This window comes from Rana temporaria, chromosome 8, assembly GCF_905171775.1.
Source record: "Rana temporaria chromosome 8, aRanTem1.1, whole genome shotgun sequence".
In the NCBI taxonomy this organism is placed as follows: Eukaryota; Metazoa; Chordata; class Amphibia; order Anura; family Ranidae; genus Rana; species Rana temporaria.
In genome coordinates, this window is record NC_053496.1 from 73,372,805 (window position 1) to 73,392,319 (window position 19,515).

Consider the following 19,515-nt stretch of genomic DNA (forward strand, 5'->3'; position numbering starts at 1 on the left):
TTTTCTTTCATGAGAAAAAGTGATCGTGTGTACGGGGCATAACACTTGCTGGGATCACTTTTAGAATATGATTTTTTTTCCTGGTAGTGTTGAAATATTATGTAACTGCTCCTGTCCTGATTCCTCTGTCCACCATGCTAGAGTACCCACTCTCTGCCTAGTAATGCTACTGGTTTCATCACGCTCTAACATAGGCATGAGCCATCATTGCCGTCATATTTTCTTGTTGGAAGAAAATCATTTACAGAACTACTTCAAAGTAAATCCTTTACTTCAAAATACAAATTGGTGTCATTTTGTATTTGCAGTCTGTTAAATGTGAAGATTTCAAATTTTGTTATTTTACTGCGTATTCCAATAACATGCATGTGAAATGCACTGCTTCCTTTTGCAGGCTTGTTTGTTTTCCTTAGCTAACCTGCTTCTCAGTCTGCCTCTGCACTCTTGTATGATTGGGTACTCTTTTGTTCCCGCTTCTCCTCTGAATGTTATACGCCTCATCAAGACCAGACTTTGGCTTCTATACTCTCGATCTAAAGCAATCTGCTGATTCAGCTGTTATGAAAAAAATTACTTTTGTCAACCAAAAAATGTCTTTCTGAATCATGAACTTCAGTGTGATTTATGGAGATACCTAATTCACAGGAATAGAGTTGAGAGTTATGATTTACTTTAGGTGGTCTTAAATAAAGTGACGAAACAATGCTATTTGCAACCCACATTAGCCTATGTATATTAAAAGAACTAAAATAATTATACACATATATTTCATAACTGCATAATTAGTGATTACCATGTTTAAAGCGCTGCACAAATTGTTGGCGCTTTATAAATTCTGTGTAATATTAATATACTTATTACCGACTAGGGGCATCTGCAAAAAAAAAAAATTATCCATAAAAATAAGCCTTATGCAAACAAACTACACATAACTTGGAGCTAAAAATAAGCCTTTGTATGCAAAGGTTAACAGTTTGCACCAGTATGCGAACAAAGTGGTTAATAATTTTAAGTCTAACATTACATTTGATTCCATATAAGATGATTTTAGGTGTAGCATATGTGTAGGCTTTTGCTTTTTTGTTAAAGGATGTGTGACTGGGATTTTTGCAGCCCACAAGAGCTCTCACAGGGATTGATTTACTTAAGGCAAATAGACTATTAATTTTGCACTGGAATTTTCCCTTAGCTTAGTGAATGAGCTAAAGCTCTACTGCCTTTCATCATCCAATCTGCAAGCAAAAATACATTTTTTTTAATTATTATTTTCCTTGCATGTGAATGGTTTTTCTGTGCAAAGTGAATTTTAGCTAAGCTATGGTAAAATTCCTTTGCAAAGTTAAAATTTATTTTCAAGCATAAACAGCCTATTTGCCTTTGGTAAATCTACACCTTAATATATTGCCAGTACTCATAGACACACAGAAAATTACAGACTTTTCAAATTGGCCTTCTCGGCTTACTGTCATCGCCACCACTCATGGTAATTCTCATTTTAGAGCTGAAATTAGATATCACTGAAACCACACTAATCATTTTTGGTTCTGGACTTTCAAAGTATAATAAAATAATTTGAATAAACATCTAAAAGAGTCACTACAGAAAGAACATACCTTATTATTGGCAAAGCCAAGTCACAGTTTTGATTTCCAGTTCCAGGTCCATAACAATACAAGATCTGAATTGCTAGAGACCTTATTGCCCAGTAAACTTTTCTCTTTTGGATCATCTGTATGCATGCAGCTAGCATTCATTTTGCAACCACTAAATAACATTTCCTTTGTATCACTGTAATTCTGTGTCTGTGTTTCATGGCTCACTTTGTGTTTCTTTTTCTTTTCTCTTTGGTCAGTGCTTCTGATCTTACCCATGACTGCGAACTCTCTTCACTCTCCAAGATCACCCTACTCATCACATTCTACTCATCCGCTTGTCCTTTCTGTGCCAGAAATATTCTTATAGATGGCCCATATTTAGCTTCCCATTCCTGTAGATTATGTAATGATGTAGAGTTTCCAGGGACACTGGTACACCTAATATCAACATCAAATTTGCGTAAAAATTTTAATTAAAGAAAAAAAATCTAAATTTTAATTGAACTAGATTTTAAACTTCCAATTATACTAATAGCAAAATATCAAAATGTTAACTTCATTTCATATCATGTCTCATTGCAATGTATTTCTCCTCATTTCATGTATTCATTTTATCTTAACACTCTTCTTTATGTTATTGTTTATTATTTCTTTAATGCGTGGTTTCATAATCCATTCCATTCAGTTGAAGTGTACTGTTTTCCTCAGGTTACCCAACCATCCAAGTGGAACTGGAAACTCCCACTGGCTTGCGTTATGTGCCACCCACCCCCATACACCAAGATGATTTCTTTAGTGATAACTCTAGCATAGAGTCCCCCTTTAGAACTCCTAGTAGACTGAGTGACGTATTAGTAACTCCACAGGGCAATGGAGACATTTTAGCTGCTCCACCCATGGTGGCTGCAGAAGACACGTCACTAGATGACGGCAGACTTGACTATTTAATTCACAGTCCTGGTGCTTCTTATGAAATGGCCATTCATCGGGTGAAATTTGAAGATGTAAAATTGCACGATGAACCTCTAAATGAGGGTAGCTACATTGAAGTTGAAAAGTCTGCTCAAAGAGGAGAGGAATCTGAGGCGTATGAGAGAGATGCATCTGGTCCTGAGGAGGAGATGACCGAAGAAAGGCTTAAATTACTATTTAAGCAACTTCACCTTGAAGAGGTAGAGTCAGAGGAGATGACTGAAGAGAAGGTGCAGGCTATCCTCAGAAATGTTCAACAAGCAGAACAAGAACTTTCTTCAATTTCAGGTTGGCACACAGATACAATGAGCACCCAGGCAGAACATACAGAGAGGAAAATCGGCAGTGAACTGTTGGAAAGATTGGATGACAGGTATGCAATGTGCCTTGCACCAGAAAACAACAATTTTATGTAGGCGTATGCTGTAGTTATAACATTCATACATCTAGAACTTCATTGAGTATTTTTTGTTCAGTGCCACATTTCTAGCCGATTTCAAATTGTAAAACAGTTAAGTAGTTGACTTTATTTAAATCACTTGTTACCTATCTTGCTTGATTATGCTTTTCTGGGCAATTGCATTTGTCATTGTGCCCACTGTAAATGACCATCCCTAACTTGTGACAATGTACTTTGTAAAGCAGTGTTTCTGCTCAAACAATTGGAACATTTGTGATAATAAAATATACTATTTTTGCATACTTTCAAATTGGCCTTCTATTGTGGTTGAGCAGCCAGAATCTCTGTTGTACTCCTCTCTTGCATCATAGACTTTTTACAGAGTCTACATTCCATTAGAGGATGTGACAACTAGTTGCTGGTTTCTGATTGGCTGCCAGGCTGGATCAATCAAGAGCCAACTTTGAGTAGTCTTCACTCATCCCCTCCCAGAGTGGGGATTCTGCACTAAACTTTGGAGCTTGATAGGATTGTAAAAAAGTCAACTAATGCTGCCACTGCATTAAAGGTTTCTGTCAGCAGTTAGCGATTTTTAATGATATTAAGTCGGTCAGAGGTGGGGAACAGTGGCAGAAGCTTGGGGTTGTCTCATTGTATATGTAGGATACAACACAATCTAAACTGATACCAAGCAGATTCAGACCTGCGCTGAAAAATTAATGGTTGAAAAATATATTTTATTCATTGCTATAAGTTGTCTGAATAAACAGTTTTATAAATGACACCAAAAAGATGTTATCTTGCATGTGGGCCTAATAGCTCAGAAGGACACTTTTGAATGTAGCATTTTTAGATGGGAAGGTAGTCCTTGCATTGCCAAATGACTATAACTATAGTTTTGTTCTTTATGTTGTAGCCATGAGACAATTACCTCATACCTCAAAGGAGAAGTAGGAAGGCTGGAATCTAGTGTCAGTCCTTCTGAGTCACTAACAGAGGGTAAGACCAGTTCCAGCATGCTAGAGATGGACCCTGTGAAAATGAATGACAAACAGAAACCAAAATCACTCCAAGGAACAAATGGAAGAGGAGAGCAGAAGGTGGTAATAGGAGAGCATAAGAGCTCATTACCTGTTAGTGCTAAAAGGACTGGCTTGGACGATGGCAGATCTAGGCCCCACTCCCATGCAGACGAAGGAGCATCTGCAGAAAAGGTACAGTTATAACAGAATGTTTGAGAATGCTAATATTTGTACACTTGAGAAATTATAAGATAAAATATTGAATCTGTATTTGTCAAAACAGAATGGGTTGGCAACTTTGCCTGCTTGAGAAACTCATGTCTTCATCTTGCTATGACTGGATTATGGTTACAATGGAACATCAGCTGGAATGAAAGACTAATACCATCCAACAGTAACCAGTTCTATGTTGTGAATTAATTTATTAAATACATACCACAGCTGATGTTTCCATCAGCTGTCAGGTGCATGCCTTCGCCATTGTGGGTAAGGAAACACGGCAGAGTAGACTTACGGCTTCATGCCGGGAACCCTACTGCGCATCCTCGAGGCTATGCTACTCTCTCCTACTGGCCCAGCGGCAGGGGGAGGAGGGAGCCGAGCGGTGACGTCATGGTCTGCGGCCCGGACTCCCGAAAGTGGGAACAGGATACCTGTCAAAGACAGGTATTACGCTTCCCCGAAAGGTGCCACATGTGCCACATGTGGCACCTGAGGGGGGAAGAAACAAATCAGCGGAATTTCCACTTTCCACATTAACTAGCCAAACGGTTCCTGAGAAGAGCTCAAAGTGCAGTGTGTCATCTGCTGACCGTTACACCACATGTCTGCTCCAAAAGAATGTTAAGTCATTTTACTGGGATGAGTAAGGCCTACTCCTGAGTACATACATATAGCAGCATTAAAGGTCAATAAAAGGTTTGCTTGTCTCAGTTAAAACTACAGGTATTGTTATAAATTTCTAATGGTGGTATGTGGTATTTTTATTATATATATACCTATTTTTATTATATATATATACCTCTATGACTACCCATACACAATTGTGTAAAATAAGTGGCTGGTTTTGAGTTGAACATATAGGTCATTCAAGGAAAATTTGTCTATACACATTACAATCTGATTGCACATATTCTTTAGAACTACAAACGACTAGGTACTGCATAGGCCTGCCAGATTGTTTACAAATTGAAAAGATTGTTTTGGTAGGTATCTATGTTCTCTGAGAAAGATTGTACATAGATAGTACAATCAGATTGTAAAATATATATGACTAACTAAACAAAAATGAAAAACCAAATGAACAGTTGTTTTTCAGGTCTATTTTTCCAATATGTACGTAGAAGCATCAGTTCAATGTTATCATTTTTTACTAAACCTGCCTTCCTGAAACATTTCCAAGCAGTATATCACAGTACGGATTTATTTGATATCTGCTCACCTGAGTTTGTTTAAGAACAGTCAAAATTCCTAAGCCCTGATGAAAGGGGAGTGTGTTTGGCCTCCGAAATGCATTAGTTTTATTCTGCTATGAAGTAATTTTATCATTAAATTACCTTGGGAACGTGTGCCATTCTCTTTGGATTGTAGTAATGTGGATTCTCAACTCTGGGTCCTTTTTCTGTTCTTGACAGAAGTCCGTGTTTGGTGGGGTGCTGCTGAAACTTGAGCCAGTGTGCCCAATAACAATTTCTGTGACCCTTCAAAAATCTGAATGCAGCTCCCAGTGATCTTTGTGTTGCCTTCTTCACAAAAGCAGACAGGGTGTGGAAGGTCAAGGCCCCAGTCAACTCCCACAAGTGACAAGGACTGAGTGATCAATTGCCAGGACTGAACACTGTTAGACAGGGGACACGTGGCCAGTATATGCTGATTCTCAGGAAGTTAGCTTTTGTACCGGAACTACATGCTGTGTGGTACTTTGAAGAGCAAGAACCTGAATTTAAAAAATATAATCTGGTCATATGATATCTATTATCTCAAGTAGAGGAGCTTAGTTTAACAAGTTTTCTGAAACTACGGGTTTAATTTAATTAATTAATGGTCCTTTTGAGAGAAATCTTTGAGCAACATTAAACCTGCCACACAAAGTCAAAAGCGATTGGCTCTGAATTTATAAAATAAAGGTTCATTTTAGACATTAGGCCCTTTGCTAAAACATGTTACTTAAGTAGCTGATGCTGCTAGAAACAAATTTGAACTGTGTACAAAATATTTGGGCTCACCTAAACAAATTACATGATTTGTGAAACCCCTTTCCTTACAGTTCACAGAAATGTATGACATCTTACATGTATCACATACTTGACATCTTGGTACGGTGTTCAGCCACAGATAATTCAATTCCATGTATAAACAGTATTTCAGCAGAAAAAATACATATTTAAGTTTGCTTCCGGTAAAGACAGTTTACTTTTGACTTTGAAAGTCAACAAAACATGGAGATTGACCAAGAGTGATCAGACCTATGTATATGATTGTTTATTATGAAAATGAATTACAGAAGTTAATTGCTTTATAGAGAAACACGTAATTTTCTTAATTTATTATCCTCGGTATTAAACACTAAGGCCCAGATTCACGAAGCAGATACGACGGTGTATCTCAGATACACCATCGTATCTCGGATTTTTTCTGGTCCTATCTATGCGCCTGATTCATAGAATCAGATACGCATAGATAGGGCTGAGATCCGACAGTGTCACACTGTGTTACACTGTCGGATCTTTTTTTTGAATTAAAAATGGCGCCGGGGGCGTTCCCGCTGATTTACACTGAATAATATGTAAATCAGCGAGATACGCGAAATTCACGACCGTACGCGGACCCGACGCGGTGTTCTTACGTCGTTTCCGTAGCGCGGTACCCGTTGTATACTTACCCCTGCTAAAAGCAGGGGTAAGTATTGTTAAGTATGGCCGTCGTTCCCGCGTCGATTTTGAAATTTCCTACGTCGTTTGCGTACGCCGATTCACGAACACGCGCGTCGCAAGTCTAGATCACGTCGCAACCACTGACGTCCTATTGACGTCAGTGGGAGCAATGCACGCCGGGAAATTCCCCGGACGACGCATGCGTATTTAAATCGGCGCGGGAGCGCGCCTGATTTAAATATGACACTCCCCTAGCCGCGGAATTTGAATTCCGCTGGGGGATTTAGGATCCGCCGTCGCAAGTTTGGAGGTAAGTGGTTTGTGAATTAGCCACTTGCCTCCTAAACTTGCGGGAGCGGATCTTAATTCACGTAGAACGAGCGGATCTATAGATCCGCTGAGCTACGTGAATCTGGCCCAAAAGATTTAAAAAATATTTTTTCCATTTAACCAGATAAATATGAAATATAACATTTGAAAATTTTGCATTTACTACCAACTGCCAAGCCTGACTCCATCTCAAAATTTCTGTTTACCTGGCTCTGAAATGCTGATAGAGAGAAGGGATCTAATAGAGAAAACGATCCCAATGGATATTGAATAAAGAAATGGGGGAACCCCTGGGGGCGGGACTTTAAAAGCACTACCAACAGAGTGCAATGCTGATACCATGACTTCAGTATTTTAAATCATTGACCCTTAACAAATATGTAGATTAGGAGTTATGGATGCATACTTGTTCCAGGACTCAGAATTTATAAAAATTAAAGGTAGCCAAGCAGCTAGCCTTTTCAGAAGGAGCAATGCCAGCCTACATATTTTCTCTACATAAGTAGAGTCATAGAAAGGACATACTTTCCTCCCCTATTCTAGCAGAGACTGAAATGCTTTACATTAGATTTAAACCTTTCTTAATAATTTTTATGTATAGCATATTACCTTAAATACAAGTAAAACGTCAGCTTTAAATCCCTTGTTCCTGCCTACAGCATATCACACAAGCCTTCTGTACCACATTGACATGCAGACAGCCACAGAACTGCATTTCCCATGAATGCTGGTGTTAGAGAGATGGTCAGAGGGATACTGTGCTTTTGTAGCTAACATCAGTAAAATGTAAACTTCAGGGCTGATAATGCTGCTTACCATTTCAGCCCATGGAATTAAGTTGGGTACAGCTGATATTGGATCACCAGTTATCATTTAATATTAGTAGCAGGGACCAACTCTGTCTTCTTATATATATATATATATATATATATATATATATATATATATATATATATATATATATAATTTGTGACCACACTTACTGTACTTTAACTTGGTGGACTAATCAAGTCTTCTAGAAAGCATACAGCCAACGCCCAGTGCTATGGCTGCACCCTACAACATTTTTTTTAAAGATAAAGATTTTATATAGGTATTTGAAAAAATACATATGGAGTATATGGGTGTATACCATACATTAAAGGCTAATTTCACCTTTAAGTAAAACAAATACATGCACATTTTTGCAGGTAAAAAATTGTGTATTTATTTTCCATTTACATAAGAGTTTTGCATCTGTGATCAGTGGATCATGGGTGCAGTGTCAAGATCCTGCACACTCTCCTCCCAGCCTTCTGCCCTTACCTCCGTATAGGCTTTAACTGGAGGAAGATTTAATGGACTATGAGTGCGCCAATCAGCGCACTTGTAATCCATTAAGAATTACAAGCCTGTCTACCACAGTAGAAGATGGGACTTATAGTTTATTCATTCACAGAGCTCAGGGAATGAATGATTCAGTTGTGCAAGTGGAGCCCGCATAGCCACACCGATTTTATATGTGACAATGGCTGAGGGGGAGAGGAACATCTGCCTGCTGTCACACGGAAGAGGCCTGAGGGAGGCAAGTACTGGAACATGTTACATGCTACACCCTAAATATTGGTGTAACATGTTTTAATGCATGGGGGTGACATTAACAATACAATCTACTGATATCTTCTACCTCTCCAAGTCTTTCTTGCCAAGATCCCTTTCCAGAACGTATGCTAAGATAGACCCCTTCGGTTGAAAAAGGCAGCCATGCAGAATACTCTATTCACTTGTATGAAGGAACACAACAGTAATACATTTCAGAGATCAAAGCTACTAATAAGTACTTTGCTTGCTATACATAGATGATTCTGGAATATGGGGGCCCTGTAGACTTGCCTAGACCCCCAACCTCACCCCCGCCTAAGTGCTGGCCATGTATTGATGACGTAATAGCGCTTCAGAAAAAAGCCTGTCTTGATTTGGGTTCATACAATAAACAAAATAGCTAGTACCATATTTATCGGCGTATAACATGCACAGGCGTATAACATGCACCCTAACTTTAATAGGGAAGTTTCAGGAAAAAAACTTTCCACAGCCTCCTGCGTATAACATGCAGGCACAGTTTACCCTCTATTTTCAGGGTAAAAAAGTGAGTGTTATACGCCAATAAATACAGTATTTAAATGTCATAACTGTGCAGACTTGCTTTTTTATCCCCTTTGTTTAGTATTACCTGAGCCTAGCACATTAGCTGAAGTTTCAAGGATGCGCATATCTGCCTGACTCCGCACAATGCACACTCAGAAGATGGGAGACTGTGTGTGACATGGTCAGGCAAATTACAGGCCATGTCTATCCAAACTTCAGGTGACCTGGCCTCAGCACCCCATATTTCTTTCTTTTTAGTTTATAAGCAAAAGAATTTATAGTTTGGGTGCTGGTCATGTTAAGCACATATCTTGGCATCTTCTATGAAATGTCAAAGTAACCATGTCCTTCCTGTGTCGTAGATAAAAATATTTCTTTTTCCTTTAAGTCTGCTGGTAAAACATGCCTAAAATGCATTTATCAGGATTCTAGTGGCAGTGACAGTGAATATGAGTCAAGCTCAGATGAGGAACAAAGGATCACTACGAAAATTACTCGACGGAGATTGATATATAAGGTACCAAGTATGTCTGACTGCAGTGCCAGTGCAGATCCCAGCATGGATTTTTGTTTTTGCCTTGGACGTTTGCTTTTTCCTAAAATCTATTATGTATTTATATATGTAAATACATACATTTTCTTTTTTTTTTCCATAAAGTTTTTATTGGAAATAATGAGGAACACACATATGTAGAGCATACATTTTCTATATTTAAATAACTTCAGAATTAGACATTTATAAGCTCATTTAAACAGTGTAAGCAGCCATGGTGCTTAGTAACCTATAGTATGCAATCAGATACCAGCTTTCAGCTACTGCTAGGGCATAGATCAATGAAAGCTGATATGAGATTGGTTGCTTTAGGTTATCACACTATTGCTGTTTGCATGTTTCTCAGTAAGTCTGCATAAGCCATTGAATAATGTAATGGCTTGAGCATATGCTTTCCTACCCCCTGAAGCAGTGTTATTTTGCTTTGTGTTGACTTTGAAGTTCTTATCTTTTTTAGTGAAGTCAAACGATCATTTAATATATATGTGAATCTGCATTTTCGCTTCTTGCTTCGTACACAAAATCAGTCTGTAGCAAATGTCGGGGGGAAAGGAAATGCTTTAAGACAACCATTTGTGTCAATGACAATGCTGATAAAATAACTGGCATGTTATGTGTTCACGTAACATGACTAAGTCTAACTTCAGCCGTTGTATTTGATTATGGCAAAAACTTTGATCTGCCTGATAAGTGGCCCTTATCCTTGTCTTGTTTTATTCCACTGGCGTTTGCTGTGAATACCATGAAGAAGAATAACCTCTTTACCCAGATAATCTGTATGCTTGTATCGCTTCCTTTTATTTATTCAGTTGTTGTTACAAGGGTATTTTATGTCCTGTGGTTTCAGGTTTATAAACCATAATCTAGTGTTCTGTAAAGAATAAAATAACAGGTTAATGAAAAATGTCTATTGTAATTCTAATCTGCAAGCTGTTGGCTCTGTTATAAACAGCTTTATTTTACTTAAATCCATTTGTTATATTTTATGAAAATAGTAGAGAATTTGAGAGATAATTTATCACTGGGTCCCTCTCAAGTTTTCAGTTTTCAGCTTTTTATTGAAAAAAATCTATTGCACCTAAAAACAATCAGATTTAGTATAATTGCTGCAAAAGGCTATTTATATCTGAAATATACTGATAAGGAAAGTGACAGCAACCAAACATCTTTAATGAAATCATCAAGAGAAAAGGACTCTTTCAAGTATACTGTAGCTAAAGGCAAAACGTTCATTTTTTTTTGGTCAGAGCGTAAAGAGATTAGAACACCTGTCAGGTTTTTGTTGCTGTTTGTTTCCCCAGATTTTCACCATCTCTATTTGTCATGTTGACCATCATCAAAAGTGAAAAAAACAAAACAAGCTTGGGTTTTAATCAGAACAAGAGTAGAGGTGAAATCTTTAATGGGGACACTAGTTCTAGTGACGGCATTTGGTATGCATTCCCGAGGGAGAACTCCACGGCAATTTGTAAATTCCAAACCGGCATGGGTTCCCCCCCAGGAGCATACCAGGCCCTTAGGTCTGTTATGGGTTGTAAGGAGACCCCCCCTCCGCCGAAAAATTGACGTAGGGGGTCCCCCTACAATCCATACCAGACCCGTATCCAAAGCACGCTACCCGGCCGGTCAGGAATGGGAGTGGGGACGAGCGAGCGCCCCCCCCCCCTCCTGAGCCGTGCCAGGCCGCATGCCCTCAACATGGGGGGGTTGGGTGCTCTGGGGCAGGGGGGCGCACTGCGGGCCCCCCCACCCCAGAGCACCCTGTCCCCATGTTGATGAGGACAGGACCTCTTCCCGACAACCCTTGCCATTGGTTGTCGGGGTCTGCGGGCGGAGGCTTATCGGAATCTGGGAGTCCCCTTTAATAAGGGGGCCCCCAGATACCGGCCCCCCACCCTAAGTGAATGGATATGGGGTACATCGTACCCCTATCCATTCACCTGTAGGCAAAAAGTAAAAGTTAATAAACACACAACACAAGGCTTTTTAAAATATTTTATTATTCTGCTCCGGAGGCCCCCCCTGTCTTCGTTATTAGCTCAATTACCAGGGGGGGCTTCTTCTTCCACTCTCCGGGGGTCTTCTCCGCTCTCCGGGGGTCTTCTCCGCTCTCCGGGGGTCTTCTCCGGACTCCGGGGGGCTTCTTCCATCTTCTCCCCTCTTCCGCTCTTGACTCGGCGAACCCCGGTTCTTCTGCAGCTGTCCGGTGCCTTCTTCTTCAGCGCTGGCTGCCTGCTATGTTTGTGTGTTAGCTCGATTTCTAACAGGCAGCCGGCGCGGTCTTCTGTGACGTCATCTTCTCTTCTGTTCTTCTCCCCTCTTCCGATGTTGCCTCGTCGCCTGTTGTCGCTGTAATGATGGAAGCGCGCCTTGCATCACATTTATATAGGCATCACCGTCCCATCATGCTCCGGCAGGTACCCACGTGGTGGGTGCACGTGGGTAGGCACTCACCACGTGGGTACCTACCGGAGCATGATGGGACGGTGATGCCTATATAAATGTGATGCAAGGCGCGCTTCCATCATTACAGCGACAACAGGCGACGAGGCAACATCGGAAGAGGGGAGAAGAACAGAAGAGAAGATGACGTCACAGAAGACCGCGCCGGCTGCCTGTTAGAAATCGAGCTAACACACAAACATAGCAGGCAGCCAGCGCTGAAGAAGAAGGCACCGGACAGCTGCAGAAGAACCGGGGTTCGCCGAGTCAAGAGCGGAAGAGGGGAGAAGATGGAAGAAGCCCCCCGGAGTCCGGAGAAGACCCCCGGAGAGCGGAGAAGACCCCCGGAGAGCGGAGAAGACCCCCGGAGAGTGGAAGAAGAAGCCCCCCCTGGTAATTGAGCTAATAACGAAGACAGGGGGGGCCTCCGGAGCAGAATAATAAAATATTTTAAAAAGCCTTGTGTTGTGTGTTTATTAACTTTTACTTTTTGCCTACAGGTGAATGGATAGGGGTACGATGTACCCCATATCCATTCACTTAGGGTGGGGGGCCGGTATCTGGGGGCCCCCTTATTAAAGGGGACTCCCAGATTCCGATAAGCCTCCGCCCGCAGACCCCGACAACCAATGGCAAGGGTTGTCGGGAAGAGGTCCTGTCCTCATCAACATGGGGACAGGGTGCTCTGGGGTGGGGGGGCCCGCAGTGCGCCCCCCTGCCCCAGAGCACCCAACCCCCCCATGTTGAGGGCATGCGGCCTGGCACGGCTCAGGAGGGGGGGGGGGCGCTCGCTCGTCCCCACTCCCTTCCTGGCTGGCCGGGTAGCGTGCTTTGGATACGGGTCTGGTATGGATTGTAGGGGGACCCCCTACGTCAATTTTTCGGCGGAGGGGGGGTCTCCTTACAACCCATAACAGACCTAAGGGCCTGGTATGCTCCTGGGGGGGGAACCCATGCCGTTTTTTTCATTGAAAATTGGCATGGAGTTCTCCCTCAGGAATGCATGCCGAGCGACGCTGTCATTTTTTTTTATAATTATTTGTTTTCCCGGCGCGTCTTTTTTTCACCCGTCGCAACTTTAGTGTCCCGTCGCAATCCACAAAGCCGCCCGGCGTCAATTACGTTCGCGCGATGCACGTCGGGAAAATGACGTCACACGCATGCGCAGTACGGCCGGTGCGGGAGCGCGCCTCATTTAAATTGTAAACGCCCCCCGGAGAGGAGGAACGCCTTACGACGGCGGCACTTAACTTACACGGCTTGAAATTTTTACGTAAGTGCTTTGAGGATCAGGCACTTAGGTAAAAACTTTAAGTCAGTGTAACTTAACTGCTGAAAGTTAAGTTACGCCGCCTGGCTGAGGATTTGGCCCATAGTCATCAAAATATCTTTGAAGCCGAGACAAACTTTAGGCTCATGGGGACCGTCCCTCATGGAGATAGGAATCATCGTGATGGGGAGGGCACTGTGGGACCGGTCTTTCTTGGTGACAGACGCTGGAGTCGCTCCTTCCTCAGGCACCCATGGCAGTTAAATTCCCAGCAGGTGGTTCTCCTGACAAAGGTGCTACGGTCGGCTGCTCAACCCCAGATGTCAGGGGGGGGGGGGCAACCCAGTTGCTTCCTGCAGGACGTTGTTGGTGAGCGGGGCAGGTGGCCTCGACTTTCTGGCAGCGGTAGTAAGGCAATCAGAAGCTGAGGAAACCCAAGGAGTTGGGATACCATCCAAGCTGAAATGTGAAGGTTCCTCTATCCCTTCCATCTGGTGGTATAGCAGTGAGCCGTAGCCAGTGCAAACTGCCCAGGGAGAGTACTTCATGCAGCAACAGCGGCATAATGGGCAGATAACTTTAAACTTGGCCTGTATCCAGCATGATAATAGGCTTCTTCCTATTACATGGTGATGCTGAGGCATAGCAAACCACATAGAGATCTTGCTGCTTCCGGGTTTAAAATGTTATATACGCCCCTTATTAGGATTCCAAGCAATCTGGGAACTGTCCCTGCCAATTCAAAGCCACATCACAGGAGTCACGTTCCAAGTCTCTAGGGAAGCCTGGGCAAGTTCTAGAAGCTAACCAATTATACAGCCATGGTCTCTTTTGGGGTGGTCTTCACATGCATGTGGTGGGCGTATTCTGCTGACTACACCAAGTTTGTGGTCTACTGCGCTCGTACACTCAAGGTGACCGCCGCGCGGAGTGCGCTTATCATTAAGGCAGCCCCCCGACTTAGAGATGAGCCTTCACTGTGCGTTAAGCACCTGGTGCGGACCTCATGCATGCACTCACTTAACTCTGTCCTTTCCGTCAACAGAGAAAGGAAGGAACACCGCTCACTGACCCAGTGTATGAATATGTGAAAAAAAGTGGCCTCAGCCAGTTCTGCTCCAGCCACACCCTCTGACATGTTTTTCCCCACACACCAGGGCTGTGATAATGCACCAGTGTACACTGGCTGAGGCCACATTCATTCACATATTCATACACTGGGTCATTGGGCGGTGTTCCTTCCTTTCTCTGTTAATGCTTCTACACCCCTGAATGGTGCAAAGTTACCTACTCTTTTCACTGCAACTGACGGGGAGACCTATGTCTTAGCTTAGAGCAGCACTGCAAGTTATACCTGGACCTCTGTCCTTTCCATACTATGTGACCAGGCCATAGATCTCCATAATCCTAGTCTACTCCTAGTTGACATGGGAGAAGGACTGCTAGGGAGGGAGCCAGAACATTGACCCCCCTCGCCACCAAAGGACTTGTCACCTTACCAGGTATCACGCTTAGAGACTGTTTGCTGTAGCTTGTTCCTTTTCTTGGTTACCCATAGGAACTGCACTGCTTTTCCTTGTCTTGCCAAGTTTACCTTTTGTATCAGTGTTACGTCATACCCCATAGTGAAATTAGAGACCCGGGTTCTTTGGAACACACCAGAACCATATGCACCTCCTTGAATAACATCAGACCAGGTTTAAAACAGTTAATGTTAGTGTTGAAATGCAGCATGATAATACAGCACAAACAATGTCCTTTCCCTAATCCTAACTAACATAATGTGGTGACCCAGGCATACCTCCATGAGGCGAGAGTTTGTATAGGTATTCTCCATGACTTGGATGCTGTCCGTGGTCCCCGGTGTCTTTATGTCTTCTCCCCAGCTGCAGGACTTGCAGCACTCTCTGAAAGCAACTGCTACTACAATTACTCCTGTATAATTCTCTTTGATCTTAGCAGTCCTCCTCTTTATATAACACAGGTTGGTCCGCCAATACCAAAAAGCCCAGGAACTAGGCCGAAAATGTTTAACCATTTACCCAGCCTGGGCCAATTGCTGGAAACTACTTAAATACCTGCCTACATGCCATTACATATTGGGCTCTTTACAGTTAGTTCGGCCAACCTATAATTATGAAGGTGCATACTGTTCCCTAGCCTTCTCAATGGTCCAGCCACGGGCAGTATGCTGCCACAAACACACTGCATGTGTTAGTTGGCATTCACATGGAAACAGGATCAAAATAATTTCAGCTGCTCGACTACCTGAGTCTTAGAAAGTCTGCACTTTTACATGTTTGTTTCCATATACATGGAAAACCATTTGGCTAGGCATAAGAAAGAAATAAAAACACTATATTACCTTGTTATGTCATCCCCATGGTGGAAGGAATACCATTCATTTTAGACTGATTTTGTTTTCCTCTTAGTATAGACAGTGGAGATTATTCACTGCAGTGTAGATGTCCATCACTTAATGGGTCTCACAGAAAAAGTATGTTAACACTCATTATGTCAGATAAAAGTGTTTTTGATTAAGGGATGTAAAATATGGAATAAAAACTTGCCATTTAGAGGTCAATGTAGCATATAAAAAATGCATAGTGAAGTGTACAGCCTGGAGGAACAAAGACGACACACACACAAACACAGCCAATTGATCAAAAATCTGCATAATGATTATTATCAGCAAGGAGATTGTTTTCTAGAAGAAAAAGATTTACTATTAATCTGCAGCCAAATATTTATCAGAATTTAGATGTTTTTCCAATATGTAATCACACGGGATGATCATAAAAAACACTTTTTTCAAAGAACAGTGTGAAAATATCCCATCTAAACTAAGTGAAAAAGAGTTGTATCTGACCCATGGAGGCACAAGTTGCTGATAGAAAAGGCTGGTTTCTGACCTTTCTTGTTGATAATGAGAACTTTTAAAGTTTTCCACTATTATTTTATCCAATAATTATATACTTTTGGCACTTCATGGGTGCAATAGAAGATGCAGTGATATGCAGGTTGCATTAGTGTCTACATGATCTAAAAATACGTTTATTTTTTTTGTCCTTTGCACAATATGAATAGCTGACACCTGTTTTGACTCTGCCTGTTTCTGCCAGACTTGATCACCACTGTGAAGGGTCATTTGTTGCAAATTGAGCCTTTTCTCTTCTGAGCAGTAGAAGTACTTGGTTTCCCCCCTCATTTACCTTTAGGTGCATAAACATCTTAAGGCTCCATGTACACGGGACGTTTTTACAACTGCTCCTGAATGATTTAACGCAATAGATAGTAACCCACATTTCAAACATCCATTTTGCCGCGTATAAATGCCGCGTCTAGTGGTGTTTTGCCACGTTTAGCAGCGTTTTGTCGCATTTGCGTTTAAAAGCTTTTAAAAAAACAAACAATTATAATTTTTTTTTAAATAGCCAAAAACGAAAAACTACTATAAACGAAACGCTGCTAAATGTGGGTTAAACTTGGAAATCTTCAGCGTCTGAATTCATTTTTTGCTTTCAAACGCTGTTAAACGCAACTGCCTAAAAACGGCAATAAACGAGACTGTGTACATTGTCACATAGGATAACATTAAATTAGTTCAGGGGCAGGTGAAAAAAGCATCCAACTGCCTCTGAACATATGTTTAGCAGCATCCAGTGTACATGGGGCCTTAAAGCAGACCCGTTTCCCTGTTTAAATCAGCCAGTCTCAACTAGAGTTCATCCAGAAGCTGCGACAGGGCTCCTTGAGCCAATTGACCTGCCAGTTAATAGGTATTTACCTCACATTTGATGGTGTCTGCATACTTCTAGGGCCCATGCCAGCTGTATGATTTTATTAGCTATTTGTAAGGGTAGCAGGCTGCGACGGGGCTCCTTGAGCCAATTGACCTGCCAGTTAATGGGTATTTACCTCACATTTGATGGTGTCTGCATACTTCTAGGGCCCATGCCAGCTGTATGATTTTTTTAGCTAATTGTAAGGGTAGGAGGCCGCAACGGGGCTCCTTGAGCCAATTGACTTCCCAGTTAATGGGTATTTACCCCACATTTGATGGTGCCTGCATAGTTCTAGGGCCTTGCCAGCTGTATGATTTTATTAGCTATTTGTAAGGGTAGCATTCTGACCACCACTCTACACACTTAAAAGCATGAATTAAAAGGTGTTTGTACTCCTATTTGTGCCTAGATCATTTAAGGTCCAGGATTTACTGGCCACATATGCATACAGCAAGCAGAAGTCTATTTCAGAGCTCTGTATTCTGCCAACCACGTGGGTTGGCTTTCCTTTGGCAGATGATGCACTACATATGGAGATGGTGAGGCTTTCCAGAGGTCCAAAGTGTGTTCACAGGATCCAAGGTCACACAGATAAAGATTGAGGGGAAAATAAAGGAACAAGCAGGAAACTTTATTTTTATACATACTGGTAGGAATAAAAGAATTCTGTACTCATGCTTTAATACACATTAGAGCTTCCTGAGATATGTACAATTTTCACTTGTACATGTGCAACATATTGTTATAGATTCATTTTCTTAACTTGGCTGTGCTGCCAATTTAACCCTATCTCGCCTTGGCATGCTGCCCTACAGCGTGTTTATTTTCCTATCCTGCATGACTGGCGTGCCATGTATAGGTCTTAAGATGTACGATTGATGTAATGCTCTGACGCTCTTTAGGGGGATGAAGTAAAAAACATTCCTGGTGAATCTGTTACGGAAGAACAGTATACAGATGAAGAAGGCAACATCATCACCCGAAAAGTAAATGATCTTTATTTTCTGCTGCTGTGATTTCCCAAAATCCTTTGTGTCCATTGGTATATTCCCATGCTTGAAAACTGATGCAGTGCAGTGTTTTCGTGTATCTTTCACGAAGTCCATATAGAAAACACAGTCAATATTCCTGCTTCTCATAGGTGACACGGAAAGTCGTGAGACGAGTTATGGTTCCACAAGAGAAAAAAGTTGGTGGAACTGTAATAGTTGGGGCAAGTAATATGTTGTTGTGCTGGTGTATGCTGTGTGTGCCTTACTATTTTCGTTTTTTTATTAGTTTTGTGTGTATCTGTTTGGTTTGTTTTAACTGGTTGCTTGATATGTTTAGTACAGTGGTGTGATTCTTTGTAGTGCATGACTGGATGCAATGAGCAAAGGCCAAAAGAGTTCTCATTACCACATCATTTGACTAAACTACTAGTTCCCATCTACCCTGACCTTTATTTTAATACGCTTGGGTTGATTTACTGGAGACGTGGAACATGTTTACTTTGTTTAGTGAATGTGATGAAGCTAAGTGAAATTTTTCTTTGAAAAGAATACCCAGATATTCAAGGAAATTCAAACAAAAAAAAGGGGACTTTTTAGTACACGATTAGAATGTTCAAAGTAAAAAACAGCTTTACCAAGCTAGGTGATTTTTCACTTTCCAAAATGAACATGCTATTCTCCTTTGGTAAGTCAATCCCAAATGTGCTATAATGGGCAATAAAAATGTGTAATCTCATTCTGGAGCACTATGAGATTCTTTATGAATTGAATAGTTTCAGTGGTGCATTATGGGAACTGGGTAAGTATTTGAAACACTTATATTGTAAAGTATAAGTAGGTGTTAAAGTGAAGTCAAGGCAACCTTCTTTTTTATCTGTAGCAATTTCTACCACTGGTCTGTGGGCTTTACCTTTTTCATTATTGTTTTGCAGTCAGCTTTGTAATGTATGAGATGTTAAATCTCAGTGTGGGTAACAGCACTAAGAACATGAAGTGCCACCAGTGCACACTGGATATAGAACCCTCTAGTAACATCAGCATCACTGTCTCTGACTATAAAGGCTGATTGACAGCACAGTACTTCCCTACTGTATGTTATGTCTACACGGTAAATTTCCTCCCAGTATTCCGTAGATACATCATATTTTACCAAC

The 19,515-nt window shown here is 41.5% G+C and overlaps 1 protein-coding gene across 28 annotated transcripts in view; it reads left to right on the forward strand.

Moving 5' to 3' along the window:
* Window positions 1–19,515, forward strand: part of ANK3 (ankyrin 3) — a 391,181-nt gene that overhangs the window by 363,510 nt on the left and 8,156 nt on the right. For 21 of the 28 annotated variants that reach the window (XM_040362006.1, XM_040362007.1, XM_040362010.1 and 18 more), the window contains 5 exons: window positions 2,304–2,940; window positions 3,884–4,181; window positions 9,708–9,836; window positions 18,272–18,355; window positions 18,511–18,582. In XM_040362006.1, coding sequence (XP_040217940.1) covers window positions 2,304–2,940; window positions 3,884–4,181; window positions 9,708–9,836; window positions 18,272–18,355; window positions 18,511–18,582 — 1,220 coding nt within the window. The other 7 variants (XM_040362028.1, XM_040362017.1, XM_040362018.1 and 4 more) reach the window with 7 other exon arrangements.